Genomic DNA, 16,034 nt, shown 5'->3' with positions numbered 1-16,034 from the left:
ACACTGGGGATCTACATGTGGATTCTAACCCTGTGAATGTACATGGAGATTCTAACCCTGGGACTCTACACTGGGATTCTTACCCTGGGGCTGTACATGGGGATTCGAACCCTGGGACTGTACATGGTGATTCCAACCATGGGACTGTGCATGGGGATTCTAACCCTGGGACTGTACATGGGGATTCTGACCCTGGGACTGTACATGGGGATTCTAACCCTGGGACTGTACATGGGGATTCTAACTCTGGGACTGTACGTGGGGCTTCTAACCCTGGGACTGTAAACACGTATTCCAACCTTGGGACAGTACATGGGGATTCTAAACCTGTGACTGTACATGGGGATTCTAACCCTGGGACTGTACATGGGGATTCTAACCCTGGGACTGTACATGGGGATTCTAAACCTGGGACTGTACATGGGGATTCTAACCCTGGGACTGTACATGGGGATTCTAACCCTGGGACTGTAAATGGGGATTCTAACCCTGGGACTGTACATGGGGATTCTAACCCTGGGACTGTACATGGGGATTCTAACCATGGGACTGTACAGGGGGATTCTAACCCTAGAACTGTACAAGAGGATTCTAACCCTGGGACTGTACATGGGGATTCAAACACTGGGACTGTATATGGGGATTCTAACCCTGGGACTGTACATGGGGATTCTAACCCTGGGACTGTACATGGGGATTCCAACCCTGGGACTGTACATGGGGATTCCAACCCTGGGACTGTACATGGGGATTCTAACCCTGGGACTGTACATGGGGATTCAAACACTGGGACTGTATATGGGGATTCTAACTCTGGGACTGTACATGGGGATTCTAACTCTGGGACTGTACATGGGGATTCCAACCCTGGGACCGTACATGGGGCTTCCAACCCTGGGACTGTACATGGGGATTCCAACCCTGGGACTGTACATGGGGATTCTAACCCTGGGACTGTACATGGGGATTCTAACCCTGGGACTGTACATGGGGATTCTAACCCTGGGACTATACATGGGGATTCTAACCCTGGGACTGTACATGGGGAATCTAACCTTGAGACGGTACATGGGGACTCTGACCCTGCGACTGTACATGGGGGATTCTAATCCTGGGGCTGTACATGAGGATTCTAACCCTGGGAATCTACATGGGGATTCTAACCCTGTGAATGTACATGGGGATTCTAACACTGGGAATGTACACGGGGATTCTAACCCTGGGACTGTACATGGGGTTTCTAACCCTGGGACTGTACATGGTGATTCCAACCCTGGGACTGTACATGGGGATTCTAACCCTGGGACTGTACATGGGGATTGTAACCCTGGGACTGTACATGGGGATTCTAACCCTGGGACTGTACATGGGGATTCTAACCCTGGGACTGTACATGGGGATTCTAATCCTGGGACTGTACATGGGGATTCTAACCCTGGGACTGTATATGGGGATTCTAAAACTGGGACTGCACATGGGGATTCCAACCCTGGGACTGTACATGGGGATTCTAACCCTGGGGATTTACATGGGGATTCTAACCCTGGGACTGTACATGGGGATTCTAACCCTGGGACCATACATGGGGATTCTAACCCTGGGACTGCACATGTGGATTATAACCCTGGGATTGTACATGGGAATTCTAAACCTGGGAATGTACATGTGGATTCTAACCCTGAGGCTGTTCATGGGGATTCTAACCCTGGGACTGTACAAGGGAATTCTAACCCTGGGACTGTACCATGGGGATTCTAACCCTGGGACTGTACATGGGTATTCCAACCCCGGGACTGTACATTGGGTTCTAACCCTGGGACTGTACATGGGGATTCCAACCCTGGGACTGTACATGGGGTATCTAACCCTGGGACTGTACATGGGGATTCCAACCCTGGGAATGTACATGGGGATTCTAACCCTGGGGATTTACATGGGGATTCTAACCCTGGGACTGTACATGGGGATTCTAACCCTGGGACCGTACATGGGGATTCTAACCCTGGGACTGCACATGTGGATTATAACCCTGGGATTGTACATGGGAATTCTAAACCTGGGAATGTACATGTGGATTCTAACCCTGAGGCTGTTCATGGGGATTCTAACCCTGGGACTGTACAAGGGAATTCTAACCCTGGGACTGTACCATGGGGATTCTAACCCTGGGACTGTACATGGGTATTCCAACCCCGGGACTGTACATTGGGTTCTAACCCTGGGACTGTACATGGGGATTCCAACCCTGGGACTGTACATGGGGTATCTAACCCTGGGACTGTACATGGGGATTCTAACCCTGGGACTGGACATGTGGATTCTAACCATGGGATTGTACAGGGGGATTCTAAACCTGGGACTGTACAGGGTAATTCCAACCCTGGGACTGTACATTGGATTCTAACCCTGGGACAGTACATGGGGATTCTAACCCTGGAACTGTACATGGGGAATCTAACCCTTGGACTGTACATGGGGATTCTAACCCTGGGACTGTACATGGGGATTTCAACACTGGGACTGTACAGGCGGATTCCAACACTGGGACCGTACATGTGGATTCTAGCCCTGGGACTGTACATGGGGATTCCAGCCCTGGGACTGTACATGGGGATTCCAACCCTGGGACTGTACATGGGGATTCTAACCCTGGGACTGTACATGGGGATTCTAACCTTGAGACTGTACATGGGGATTCTAAACCTGGGACTGTACATGGGGATTCTGACCCTGCGACTGTACATGGGGATTCTAACCCTGGGACTGTACATTGGGGATTCTAGTCCTGGGGCTGTACATGGGGATTCTAAACCTGGGAGTGTACATGGGGATTCTAACCCTGGGAATGTACATGGGGATTCTAACCCTGGGAATCTACATGGGGAGTCTAACCCTGTGAATGTACATGGGGATTCTAACTCTGGGACTGTACACGGGGATTCTAACCCTGGGACTGTACATGGGGATTCTAACCCTGGGACTGTACATGGTGATTCCAACCCTGGGACTGTACATGGGGATTCTAACCCTGGGACTGTACATGGGGATTCTAACCCTGGGACTGTACATGGGGATTCTAACTCTGGGACTGTACATGGGGATTCTAACCTTGGGACTGTACGTGCGGACTTTAACCCTGGGACTGTACACGGGGATTCCAACCCTGGGACTGTACATGGGGATTCTAACCCTGGGACTGTACATGGGGATTCTAAACTTGGAATGTACATGGGGATTCTAACCCTGGGACTGTACATGGGGTTTCTAACCCTGGGACTGTACATGGGGATTCCAACCCTGGGACTGTACATGGGGATTCTAACCCTGGGAATGTACATGGGGATTCTAACCCTGGGAATGTACATGGGGATTCTAACCCTGGGAACGTACATGGGGATTCTAACCCTGGGACTGTACATGGCGATTCTAACCCTGGGACGTCCTTCGACTTGATGGACGTCTGGCAAAATCTCCATCCCGACTCCAGCGCCTTCACTTACGTGAGGACTGGAGGAGGAAGGTCCAGAATCAACCGCCTTTACATTTCCTGGGTGTACGTCTCCTGCTGTCCGGCGGCTTCCATGCGGCCGGTGCCGTGCACGGACCACCACCTGGTGTGGGCAGAGCTCGCTCCATGACGCACGCCGGGGAGGTCAGCGTATTGGCATTTTAACAACCCGCTGCTGGAGGACAAGCGGTTCCGGGATTCGTTTCCTCGGTTCTGGGCTGACTAGAGAAGGAAGCGGGGGGGGCCTTCCCCTCCTTGAGGCTATGCTGGGACGTGGGCAAGGCTCACGTCCATCTCATCTGTCAGGAGTACGCGAGGGGGTCGACCAAGAGGCGGGAGTCCCGGGTCGGGCGGTTGGCGAAGGAGGTGCTCGACCTGGAGTCCTGTCTCGGTCAAGTCATCGATGACCCGGCCCTGCGGAAGGTGTACGAAGAGTAGAAGGGCGCGCTGAAGCACCTGCAGCTCGTCGGGTCCCGAGGCGCATATGTGAGGTCGCAGATCCAGATCCTCCAGGACCTGGACCGCGGCTCCCCCTTCTTCTACTCGCTGGAAAAAAAGACTGGGGGTCCGTAAGCAGCTCTTGGGGCTGCTGGCCAACAAGGGATCTCTGGTCTCGGATCCGGAGGGGATCAGCGCGGAGACCCGGGCATATTACGGGGCTCTGTTCTCTCCGGATTCATCCAGCGAGGATGCGCACAGAGTTTTGTGGGAGGATCTGCTGAAGGTCGGCCCAGAGGGCGCCGAAAAATTGGACGCTCCGCTAAGCTTGGCGGAGCTGACCGGCGCCCTCGGCCAGCTCTCGAGGGGAATGTCCCCGGGGCTGGACGGGCTGACCATGGAGTTCCACAGGGCATTCTGGGACATCCTGGGGGGCGACTACGCGCGGGTCCTGGGGGAAAGTCTGGTGACCGGGGAGATGCCCCTCTCGTGGTGAAGGGCGGTCATTGTCCTGCTGCCTAAGAGGGGTGATCTACGCCTTTTAAAAAACTGGCCCCCGGTCTCCCTGCTCAGCGCGGATTATAAAATTTTTGCCTGAGTCATATCTGCCGGCCTTGGCACCGTGCTGGCCCACATGATCCACCCTGACCAGTCTTACACGGTCCCGGGCTGGACTATCCATGATAACATCCATCTGGTCCGGGACCTGGTCCACCATTCCCAGAGGGCTGGTCTGTCGGACGCCTTCCTTTCCCTGGATCAGGAGAAGGCGTTCGACAGGGTGGATCATGAGTATCTCTTTGGAACTCTGCGCGCATTCGGGACGCATTTCGCCACCCGGATCTGACTTGTGTATGCCGCCGCGGAGTGTCTGATAAAAGTTAACGGGTCTTTGACGGCGCCCCTTCGCTTCGGGAGGGGATTGCATCAGGGATGCCCCATGTCCGGTCAGTTATATGCCGTCTGTGTGGAGTCTTTCCTGCGCCTCTTGCGGAAGAGGTTGACGGGACTGGCTCTGCAAGGGCCGGGCATGCAAGTCGTCCTCTTGGCCTACGCCGATGACGTGCTCCTCATGGTCACGGATCCCGCTGACTTGCGGAGGATGCGAGAATGCCAGCAGATTTACTCGGACGCATCCTCCGCCAGGATCAACTGGGAGAAATGTTCTGGACTCCTGGTGGGCCAGTGGAGGGTGGACTCCCTGCCGGAGGAGTTCAGGCCCTTCGCCTGGAGCACCACGCACCTGCACTACTTGGGAGTCTACCTCAGCCCCACCGAGGACACATGGCCGGCGAACTGGCAAGAGCGGGAAGCCAAAGTCACCGTTCGCCTAGGACGCTGGACAGGACTGCACCGAGTCTTGTCCTACAGGGGTCGAGCACTGGTCATAAACCAGCTGGTGGCTGCCATGTTGTGGTACCGGTTGGCCACTTTGATCCTGCCCCCTGCGTTTGTTGCCAAGATCCAGAAGAAGCTCATCAACTTCTTCTGGGACAAAGGGAAGCACTGGGTCTCTGCCACGGTTCTGAGTCTCCCGCTTAGGGAGGGCGGTCAGGCGCTGGTGTGCCTTTGCACCCAGGTGGTGACTTTCAGTCTTCGGACCCTGCAGAGATACCTGTACGTCGAGAATCCTCCTCGATGGTGTGCGCTGGTGACGCATTTCTTCCGCTAGTTGCACGGCCTAAACTACGACACGCAGCTCCTGTTTGTGGAATTGGGCCGTACGCGTGCCTAACTGTGGGAGCTGCCTGTCTTCTACCAGGAACTGCTCTGGGTCTGGAACAGTGTCGCCTCCAGGTGGAGTTCTCCCCCGTCAGGATTGGCGGCTCTCTTTCGGGAGCCGCTGCTCAGGAATCCGCTCCTCCAGGATCGCTGGATCGGGCGGCTGGCGGAGGGCAGGGCTGTGCCTGGTAAGGTGACCAGGGTCGGGGACCTGCTCGATGGCGGAGAAGCGGGCTGGATGGTGCCAGAGGAGCTGATGCGGCACCTGTCCTGGGCCAGCATCCGGCTTGCGGCCAAAGCCATCGAGACGCTGAAAGCGGCACTGGGCCCCAACTCCACTAGGTGTATCGAGGAGGCTCAAGCACGTGGGGCGATCCTGACCAAACTGACCCCCGTTCGGACGGAATTCCTCATCAGCGCGTGGCCCCAAAACCCCTCTCGAGAACCGGTGCCTCACAACTTGAGCCATCTCGGGGAAATGCCCTCCGTGCCTTTTAGTTCTGCGCGGAGGGGTTTCCTGTACGGGCTGCTCCTGCACACTCTCCACTTTGTCATCTTCGCCTGCCGTCCGGATATGCCTTGGCGTACCATCTTGCCGTCCGGTGGAGGTGGAGGTCCCCAGTGGGGCCTCTCTACATGGGAGTCCTCCCTTTATCTATTGGGGACTTGGCCTGGAGGGTGTTGCATGGAGCAGTCCCGTGCAATAAGATTTTAGATAAGTTCACGGATTCCCAGGCTGCTTGCTATTTTTGCAGCCTAGAGGAGTCCGTGTTCCATATCTATACTGAACGTGAGAGGTTGCAGCCCCTGTTCCATCATTTTTTATTTTTTTATTCATTGATGGGATGTGGGCGTCGCTGGCTGGCTAGGCCTGCATTTAGTGCCCATCCCTAACTGCCCTTGAGAAGATGGTGGTGAGCCGCCTTCTTGAACTGTTGCAGTCTATATGGTGTAGGTACACCCACAATGCTGTTAGGAAGGGAGTTCCAGGATTTTGGCCCAGCAACAGTGAAGGAACGGCGATACAGGTCCAAGTCAGGATGGTGTGTGGCTTGGAGGGGAACTTGTAGGTGGTGATGTTCCCATGCGTCTGCTGCCCTTGTCCTTCTAAGTGGTAGAGGTCGCGGGTTTGGAAGGTGCTGTTGAAGGAGCTTTGGCGAGTTGCTGCAGTGCATCTTGTAGATGGTACACACTGCAGCCACAGTGCGCCAGTGGTGGAGGGAATGAATGTTGAAGGTGGATGGAGTGCCAATCAAGCGGGCTGCTTTATCCTGAATGGTGTCGAGCTTCTTGAGTGTTGTTGGAGCTGCACTCATCCAGGCTAGTGAAGAGTATTCCATCACACTCCTGACTTGTGCCTTGTAGATGGTGGAAAGGCTTTGGGGAGTCAGGAGGTGAGACACTCGCCGCAGAATTCCCAGCCTCTGGCCTGCTCTTGTAGCCACAGTATTTATATGACTGGTCCAGTTCAGTTTCTGGTCAATGGTAACCCCCAGGATGTTGATTGTGGGGGATTCAGTGATGGTAATGCCATTGAATGTCAAGGGGAGATGGTTAGAGTCTCGCTTGTTGGAGATGGTCATTGCCTGGCACTTGTGTGGTGCGAATGTTACTTGCCACTTGTCAGCCCAAGTCTGAATGTTGTCCAGGTCTTGCTGCATATGGACATGGACTGCGTCAGTATCTGACGAGTCTCAAATGGTGCTGAACAGTGTGCAATCATCAGCGAACATCCCCACTTCTGACCTTATGATGGAGAGAAGGTCATTGATGAAACAGCTGAAGATGGTTGGGCCTAGGACACTGCCCTGAGGAACTCCTGCAGTGATGTCATGTGATTGAGATGAATGACCTCCAACAACCACAGCCAACTTCCTTTGTGCTAGGTATGATTCCAACCAATGGAGAGTTTTCCCCTTGATTCCCATTGACTTCAGTTTTGCTAGGGCTCCTTGATGCCACATTCGATCAAATACTGTCTTGATGTCAAGGGCAGTCACTCTCACCTCACCTCTTGAGTTCAGCTCTTTTGTCCATGTTTGGACCAAGGCTGTAATGAGGTCAGGAGCTGAGTGGCCCTGGCGGAACCCAAACTGGGCGTCAGTTAGCAGGTTATTGCTGAGTAAGTGCTGCTTGATAGCAGTGTCAACGACACCTTCCATCACTTTGCTGATGATTGAGAGTAGACTGATGGGACGGTAATTGGCTGGGTCAGAGTTGTCCTGCTTTTTGTAGACAGGACATACTTGGGCAATTTTCCACATTGCCGGGTACATGCCAGTGTTGTAGCTGTACTGGAACAGCTTGGCTAGGGGCGCAGCTAGTTCTGGAGCACAAGTCTTCAGTACTATTGCTGGAATGTTGTCAGGGCCCATAGCCTTTGCAGTATCCAGTGTCTTCAGCCGTTTCTTGACATCACGTGGAGTGAATTGAATGGGCTGAAGACTGGCATCTGTGATGCTGGGGGCCTCAGGAGGAGGCCGAGATGGATCATCCACTCGGCACTTCTGGCTGAAGATAGTTGCAAATGCTTCAGCATTGTCTTTTGCACTCACGTGCTGGGCTCCACCATCATTGAGGATGGGGATATTTTTGGAGCCTCCTCCTCCTGTTAACTGTTTAATTGTCCACCACCACTCACGACTGGATGTGGCAGGACTGCAGAGGTTTGATTTGATCCGATGGTTGTGAGATCGCTTAGCTCTATCGCATGTTGCTTCCGTTGTTTGGCATGCAAGTAGTCCTGTGTTGTAGCCTCACCAGGTTGACACCTCATTTTTCGGTATGCCTGGTGCTGTTCCCGGCATGCTCTCCTGCCCTCTTCATTAAACCAGGGTTGATCTCCCGGCTTGATGGTAATGGTAGAGTGAGGGATGTGCCAGGCCATGAGGTTACAGATTGTGGTTGAATACAATTCTGCTGCTGCTGATGGCCCACAGCGCCTCATGGATGCCCAGTTTTGAGTTGCCAGATCTGTTCAAAATCTGTCCCATTTAGCACAGTGGTAGTGCCACACAACACGGTGGAGGGTATCCTCAACATGAAGATGGGACTTCGTCTCCACAAGGACTGTGCGGTGGTCACTTCCACCGATGCTGTCATGGAAAGATGCATCTGCAACAGGTAGATTGGTGAGGATGAGATCAAGCAGGTTTTTCCCTCTTGTTGGTTCCCTCACCACCTGTCACAGACCCAGTCTGGCAGCTATGTCCTTTAGGACTCGGCCAGCTCGGTCAGTTGTGGTGCTACCGAGCCACTCTTGGTGATGGACATTGAAGTCTCCCACCCAGAGGACATTTTTTGCCCTTGCTACTCTCAGTGCTTCTTCCAATTGGTGTTCAACATGAAGGAGTACTGATTCATCAGCTGAGGGAGGGCGGTAGGTGGTAATTAGCAGGTTTCCATGCCCATGTTTGACTTGATGCCATGAGACCTCATGGGGTCCTGAATCAATGTTGAGGGCTCCCAGGGCTACTCCCTCCCGACTGTATACCACGGTGCCACCACCTCTGGTGGGTCTGTCCTGCCGGTGGGACAGGACATACCCAGGGATGGTGACGGTGGTGTCTGGGACATTGGTTGTAAGGGGCTGCTCCTCGATTTTTGGCTGCACTCCAGTCCCACATTACTGATCTTCGGTCACCCAGTGCGGAGGGGAGAGGGCAGGTCGGAGGACCTCCTTGTAGGACTGCTCCTGGGCCTGGCCAAAGTGGCCATAAACAGGTCCAGGCAGCGGGCGGTCGAGGGGGTCATTCGGCCCGATTGCCTGCCTCTCTTCAGCGGCTATGTTCACGCCTGGGTGGCCCTGGAGATGAAGCACGTGGTGTCTGCCAGCGCACTTGAGGCCTTCCGAGACCAGTGGGCGCCGCGGGGACTGGAGTGCATCATCACCCCGGCTGGGGTGATTTTAGTTAAACTTGATTATGGAAACATGGCTCCAGAGTGGCCAAGGTTGGAAAATCAACATCCAGTGGTATTCAATATTCAGGAAAGCTAGGCAAAAAGGAAAGGGAGGTGGGGTAGCATTGCTGGTTAAAGAAGGGATTAACACAATTGTAAAGAAGGATATCAGCTCTGATGATGTGGAATCTGTATGGGTAGAACTGAGAAATACCAAGGGGCAGAAAACGTTAGTGGGAGTGGTATATAGGCCTCCAAACAGTAATGCGGAGGTTGGGGATGGCATTAAAAGGGAAATTAGAGAAGCGTGCAATAAGGGCACAGCAGTCATCATGGGTGAATTTAATCTACATATAAATTGGGCTAACCAAATTAGTAACAATATTGTGGAGGAGGAATTCCTGGAGTGTTTACGGAATGGTTTCCTGGACGAATATGTCGAGGAACCAGCCAGAGATCAGGCCATCTTAGGCTGGGTATTATGTAACGAGAAAGGATTAATTAACAATCTTCTTGTACGAGGCCCCTTGGGTCGGAGCGATCATAATATGATAGAATTCATCATTAAGATGGAGAATGAAGTTGTTGACTCAGAGACTAGGGTCCTGAATTTAAATAAAGGAAACTACGATGGTCTGAGGCGCGAGTTGGGTAGGATTGATTGGGGAATGTCACTCTAAGGGTTGATGGTGGATAGGCAATGGCAAGCATTCAAAGACCGCATGGATGAACTACAGAATTTGTTCATCCCAGTTTGGCATAAAAATAAACAAAAAAGGTGACTCAACCGTGGCTAACAAGGGAAATTAAGGATAGCATAAGATCCAAGGAGAGGACATATAAATTGGCCAGAAAAAGCAGTAAACCTGAGGATTGGGAGCAGTTTAGGATTCAACAAAGGAGGACAAAGGGATTAATTAAGAAGGGGAAAATAGATTATGAGAGGAAGCTTGCAGGGAACATAAAAACTGACTGTAAAAGCTTTTATAGATGTGTGAAGAGAAAAAGATTGGTGAAGTCAAGCGTAGGTCCCTTGCAGTCAGAATCAGGGGAATTTATAATGGGGAATAAAGAAATGGCAGACCAATTAAATACATACTTTGGTTCTGTCTTCACAAAGGAGGACACAAATAACCTCCCAGAGATGTCGGGGAACATAGGGTCTGATGAAAGGGAGGAACTGAAAGAAATCAGTATGTGTAGGGAAATGGTGTTAGGGAAATTGATGAGATTGAAGGCCGGTAAATCCCCAGGGCCTGATAATCTACATCCCAGGGTACTTAAGGAAGTGGCCCTAGAAATAGCAGATCCATTGCTGATCATCTTCCAACATTTGATGGAATCTGGAACAGTACCCATGGATTGGAGGGTAGCTAATGTTACCCCACTATTCAAAAAAGGTGGTAGAGCGAAAACAGGGAATCGGTAGTGGGGAAAATGCTAGAGTCCATCATAAAAGATGTAATAACAGAGCACTTGGAAAACAGTGACAGGATCGGACAAAGTCAACATGGATTTACAAAGGGTAAATCGTGCTTGACTAATCCACTGGAATTTTTTGAGGATGTAACTGGTTAAAATAGATAAGGGAGAACCAGTGGATGTGGTGTATTTGGACTTTCAGAAGGCTTTCGATAAGGTCCCGCATAAGAGATTAGCGTGTAAAGTTAAGGCACATGGGATTGGGGGCAAGGTACTGACTTGGACAGAGAACTGGTTGGCAGAGAGAATGCAAAGAGTTGGAATAAACGAGTCTTTTTCCGAGTGGCAGGCAGTGACTAGTGGGGTACCGCAGGGATCGGTCCTTGGATCCCAGCTATTCACAATATATATTAATGATCTAGACAAGGGAACTAGATGTAACATCTCCAAATTTGCAGACGACACAAAGCTGGGTGGGCATGTGTGCTGTGAGAAGGATGCCGAGAAACTCCAGGATGATTTGGACAGGTTGGGTGATTGGGCAGAAACATGGCAGATGCAATATAACGTGGATAAATGTGAGGTTATCCACTTTGGTAGCAAAAACAGGAAGGCAGATTATTATCTGAATGGTAATAGATTGGGAGAAGGGGAAGTGCAACGAGACCTGGGTGTCCTTGTGCACCAGTCGCTGAAGGTAAGCATGCAGGTGCAGCAGGCGGTTAAGAAGGCAAATGGTATGTTGGCCTTCGTAACGAGAGGGTTTGAGTACAGGAACAAGGATGTCTTGCTGCAGTTGTACAGGGCCTTGGTGAGACCACATCTTGAGTATTGTGTGCAGTTTTGGTCGTCTTATCTGAGGAAGGATGTTCTTGCCATGGAAGAAGTTCAGCGAACATTCACCAGGCTGATACCTGGGATGGCAGGAATGACGTATGAGGAGAGAGTGGGTCGATTGGGCTTGTACTCGCTGGAGTTTAGAAGCATGAGAGGGGATCCCATTGAAACTTATAAAATTCTGACAGGACTGGGCAGACTAGATGCAGAAAGAATGTTCCCGATGGTCGGGGAGTCCAGAACCAGGGATCACAGTCTAAAGATAAGGGGTAGGCCATTTCGGACAGAAATGAGGAGGAATTTCTTCACCCAGAGAGTGGTGAACCTGTGGAATTCTCTACCACAGAAGGCAGTGGAGGCCAATTCATTAAATATATTCAAGAAGGAGTTGGATATATTTCTCAAGGCTAAAGGGATCAAGGGGTATGGGGAGAAAGCAGGGACCGGGTACTGAATTTGGATGATCAGCCATGATCGCATTGAATGGCGGAGCAGGCTCGAGGGGCCGAATGGCCTACTCCAGCTCCTATCTTCTATGTTTCTATGATATGTCTTAAAATTAATTTCAGTATTTTAAGTTTCTTCACAATCGGCTTGTTCGGCCAGGAGAGCGGGAGGCTCCGCTCAGTGACGCAGAGAGCCCTGCAGATGGAAAAGAATGTCGGCCAGAGTCTGCTGGATCTGCACAAACTCTCCACTGGGAACGCCAATCCTCATCTGTGTGAATTCCTGGAGACCCACTATCTGGGTGAACAAATGAAGATGATCAAGAAGCTTGGCGATCACATCATCAACTTAAAGAGACTGGGACCCCTGCCTTGTATGCATGAGGGCTTGTGACTTTGTACAAAGAGCCGAGACTTGAGCTTTGTAAATGTCATTAACTGTTAATTAAACTGTCCCATCAAACACTCCCAGGGCAGGTATAGCACAGGTTAGATACAGAGTAAAGCTCCCTCTACACTGTCCCATCAAACACTCCCAGGGCAGCTACTGCATGGGTTAGATACAGAGTACAGCTCCCTCCACACTGTCCCATCAAAGACTCCCAGGGCAGGTACAGCACGGGTTAGAGTAAAGCTCCTTCTACACTGTCACATCAAACACTCCCAGGACAGGTACAGCACAGGGTAGATACAGAGTAAAGCTCCCTCTACACTGTCCCATCAAACACTCCCAGGGCAAGTGCAGCGCGGGTTAGAAACAGAGTAAAGCTCTGTCTACACTGTCCCATCAAACACTCCCAGGGCAGGTACAGCACGGATTAGATACAGAGTAAAGACCCCTCTACACTGTTCCATCAAATACTGCCAGGGCAGGTACAGCAAAGGTTAGATAAAGAGTAAGGCTCTCTCTACACTGTCCCATCAAACACTCCCAGGGCAGATACAGCAGGGGTTAGATGCAGAGTAAAGCTCCCTCTACACTGTCCCATCGCACACTCGCAGGGCAGGTACAGCACGGGTTAGATACAGAGTAAAGCTACCTCTGCACTGTCCCATCAAACACTCCCGGGGCAGGTACAGCATGAGATAGATATAGAGTAAAGCTCCTTCTACAGTCTCCCATCAGACACACCCAGAGCAGGTACTGCATGGGTTAGATACAGAGTAAAGCTCCCTCTACACTGTCCCATCAAACACTGCCAGGGTAGATACAGCACGGGTTAGATCCAGAGTAAAGCTCCCTCTACACTGTCCCATCAAACACTCCCAGGGCAGGTACAGCATGGTTTAGATAGAGAGTAAAGCTCCCTCTACACTGTCCCATCAAACACACTCAGGGCAGGTACAGCACGGGTTAGATACAGAGTAAAGCTCCCTCTACACTGTCCCATCAAACACACTCAGGGCAGGTACAGCACGGGTTAGATACAGAGTAAAGCTCCCTCTACACTGTCCCATCAAACACTCCCAGGGCAGGTACAGCACGGGTTAGATACAGAGTAATGCTCCCTCTATACTGCCCATCAAACACTCCCAGGGCAGGTAAACTACGGGCTAGATACAGTCACTGACACGAATCTCGTCATGTCTGAAATAAACATACCCCACAGTCACTGACACCAATCTCCTCCTGTCTGATATAAACCAATCCCACACGCCCAGAAAAGGTAAACTCAGCCCGTTATCTGGATTGGACCTGTCTCCATTCCCGTGCTGAGGGGATTGCTGTACCAGACGGGCGGGGCAACATTTGGGGATTCTCGATTCTCCACCAATTCCCATTCCCCTTCTTTCTGGTGGATAATGGAGGTGCCACTGTGTGTAATGTGCAAGTCAGTGAGAATTGTCAGTGAGGATTAATCAGCACTTTCTAATTGGAGATGTTAATCAGCAGAACCTTTCAGATATTGAATTGTAGATTTTGTACCAAAGGTCAATTTCGGGAGAAAGTAAAATTCATAATTTTGTCAAATAATTTCTTATGAAAGTCCTGAATTAAGGGTAATAATCACAGACAATGGTTCTTAAAGGGACACTGCAGCCCAACAAGTCAATCAGCTATATATCCAGAATATTAACCCTATAACTGGGCTGGAGTTTATTAACATCAGCAGAAACAAACCCCAACTGTCAGAATGAACAAGGTTCAGTCCTGGATGTGATTAACAGCAGCAATAACATCAGAATCCAACTCCTGCAGTCATCTGTGAACTCGCTGGTGTCTCAGCAGGTTGGATGACTGAGTGAATCCCTTCCCACACTCGGAGCAGGTGAACGGCCTCTCCCCAGTGTGAACTCGCTTGTGAGTCAGCAGACCGGATGGCTGAGTGAATCCCTTCCGACACACGGAGCAGGTGAACGGCCTCTCCCCAGTGTGAACTCGCTGGTGAGTCAGCAGGCTGGATGGCTGAGTGAATCCCTTCTCACACACGGAGCAGGTGAACGGCCTCTCCCCAGTGTGAACTCGTTGGTGTGTCAGCAGGCTGGATGAACAAGTGAATCCCTTCCCACACATGGAGCAGGTGAACGGCCTCTCCCCAGTGTGAACTCGCTGGTGGGTCAGCAGGCTGGATGACTTAATGAACCCCTTCCCACACACGGAGCAGATAAACGGTCTCTCGCCCGTGTGAGTGCGCTTGTGCACAATGAGATTGGATGAACACCTGAACCTTTCCCCACAGTGAGAGCAACTGAACGGCCTCTCCCCAGTGTGAACTCGCTGGTGGTGAATCAGTTCCTCAGAGCTTTTAAAGCAGTTCGCACAGTCGGAGCATTTAAAAGGTCTCTCGTCAGTGTGAACTCGCTGGTGTCTCAGTTGGTGGGCTGAATTAGTGAATCCCTTCCCACACACGGAGCAGATGAACGGCCTCTCCCCGGTGTGAACTCGCTGGTGAGTCAGCAGGTTGGATGACTGAGTGAATCCCTTCCCACACATGGAGCAGGTGAACGGCCTCTCCCCGGTGTGGCAGTAGCGATGAGTTTCCAGCAGGGATTGGTAATTGAATCCCTTCCCACAGACAGAGCAGGTGAACGGCCTCTCCCCAGTGTGACTGCGTCGATGAGCTTCTAGCTGGGATGGGTACTTGAATCCCTTCCCACAGTCCCCACATTTCCACGGTTTCTCCATGTTGCGGGTGTCCTTGTGTCTTTCCAGTTTGGACGATCGGTTGAAGCCTCGCCCACACACACAACACGTGTACGGTTTCTCCCCGCTGTGAACGGTGCGATGCTTTTTCAGGCTGTGTAACTGGTTGAAGCTCTTTCCACAGTCAGTGCACTGGAACACTCTCACTCGGGTGTGTGTGTCTCGGTGCTTTTCCAGTCACACTGATGTTTCAAATGTCTTCCCACAGGCAGAACAGACAAACATTTCTCCTTCCACATTCAAAGGCCGATGATATTCAGGTCCTGATGAATGGAGTGACTCTGTCAGATCTTGACCTGATGATTGGTTTGAGTTTCCCGTCTGTAAATCCTCCCCTTCTAATACCCTGTAAAAGGAGTTTACAAAAGTCATCATTGTAAATACAGGATAGAAATACAGAACAGACAATTCTAGTTTCTATACAACATTCTTTCACACATGGGGATTCTAAGCCTGGGACTGTACATGGTGATCACGAAACACAAAACCCAGGCTGTTAATCATTTTCAGCTACTGGACTTAGCGTGTGTCCCACAGCATCTCTCTCACTTTTAATGTGTGAATAGAGCATCACGCCTGCAAACCTGGTTTTAAATTTAAATTCACTCACCAAATG

At 51.3% G+C, this 16,034-nt stretch overlaps 2 protein-coding genes across 4 annotated transcripts in view; both read right to left on the bottom strand.

Annotated features, from left to right (window-relative positions):
* Positions 1–16,034, bottom strand: part of rictora (RPTOR independent companion of MTOR, complex 2 a) — a 903,687-nt gene that overhangs the window by 154,896 nt on the left and 732,757 nt on the right. The window lies entirely within an intron of this gene.
* Positions 14,295–15,826, bottom strand: LOC147123929 (uncharacterized). Its single transcript, XM_085966774.1, has one exon. It carries the CDS (start codon positions 15,398–15,400, stop codon positions 14,474–14,476), a length of 927 nt encoding a protein of 308 aa, XP_085822900.1. The 5' UTR covers positions 15,401–15,826; the 3' UTR covers positions 14,295–14,473.

The sequence above is a fragment of the Somniosus microcephalus genome, chromosome 1 (genome assembly GCF_052327205.1).
Source record: "Somniosus microcephalus isolate GS21.2 chromosome 1, FLI_Smic_1.0, whole genome shotgun sequence".
Taxonomy (NCBI): Eukaryota; Metazoa; Chordata; class Chondrichthyes; order Squaliformes; family Somniosidae; genus Somniosus; species Somniosus microcephalus.
This window is presented reverse-complemented; position numbering and strand designations above follow the sequence as displayed.

What these genes read in the sequence shown, in the direction of transcription:
- LOC147123929 (XM_085966774.1), bottom strand. Translation starts at nt 15,400, where the DNA reads ATGGAGAAACCGTGGAAATGTGGGGACTGTGGGAAGGGATTCAAGTAC.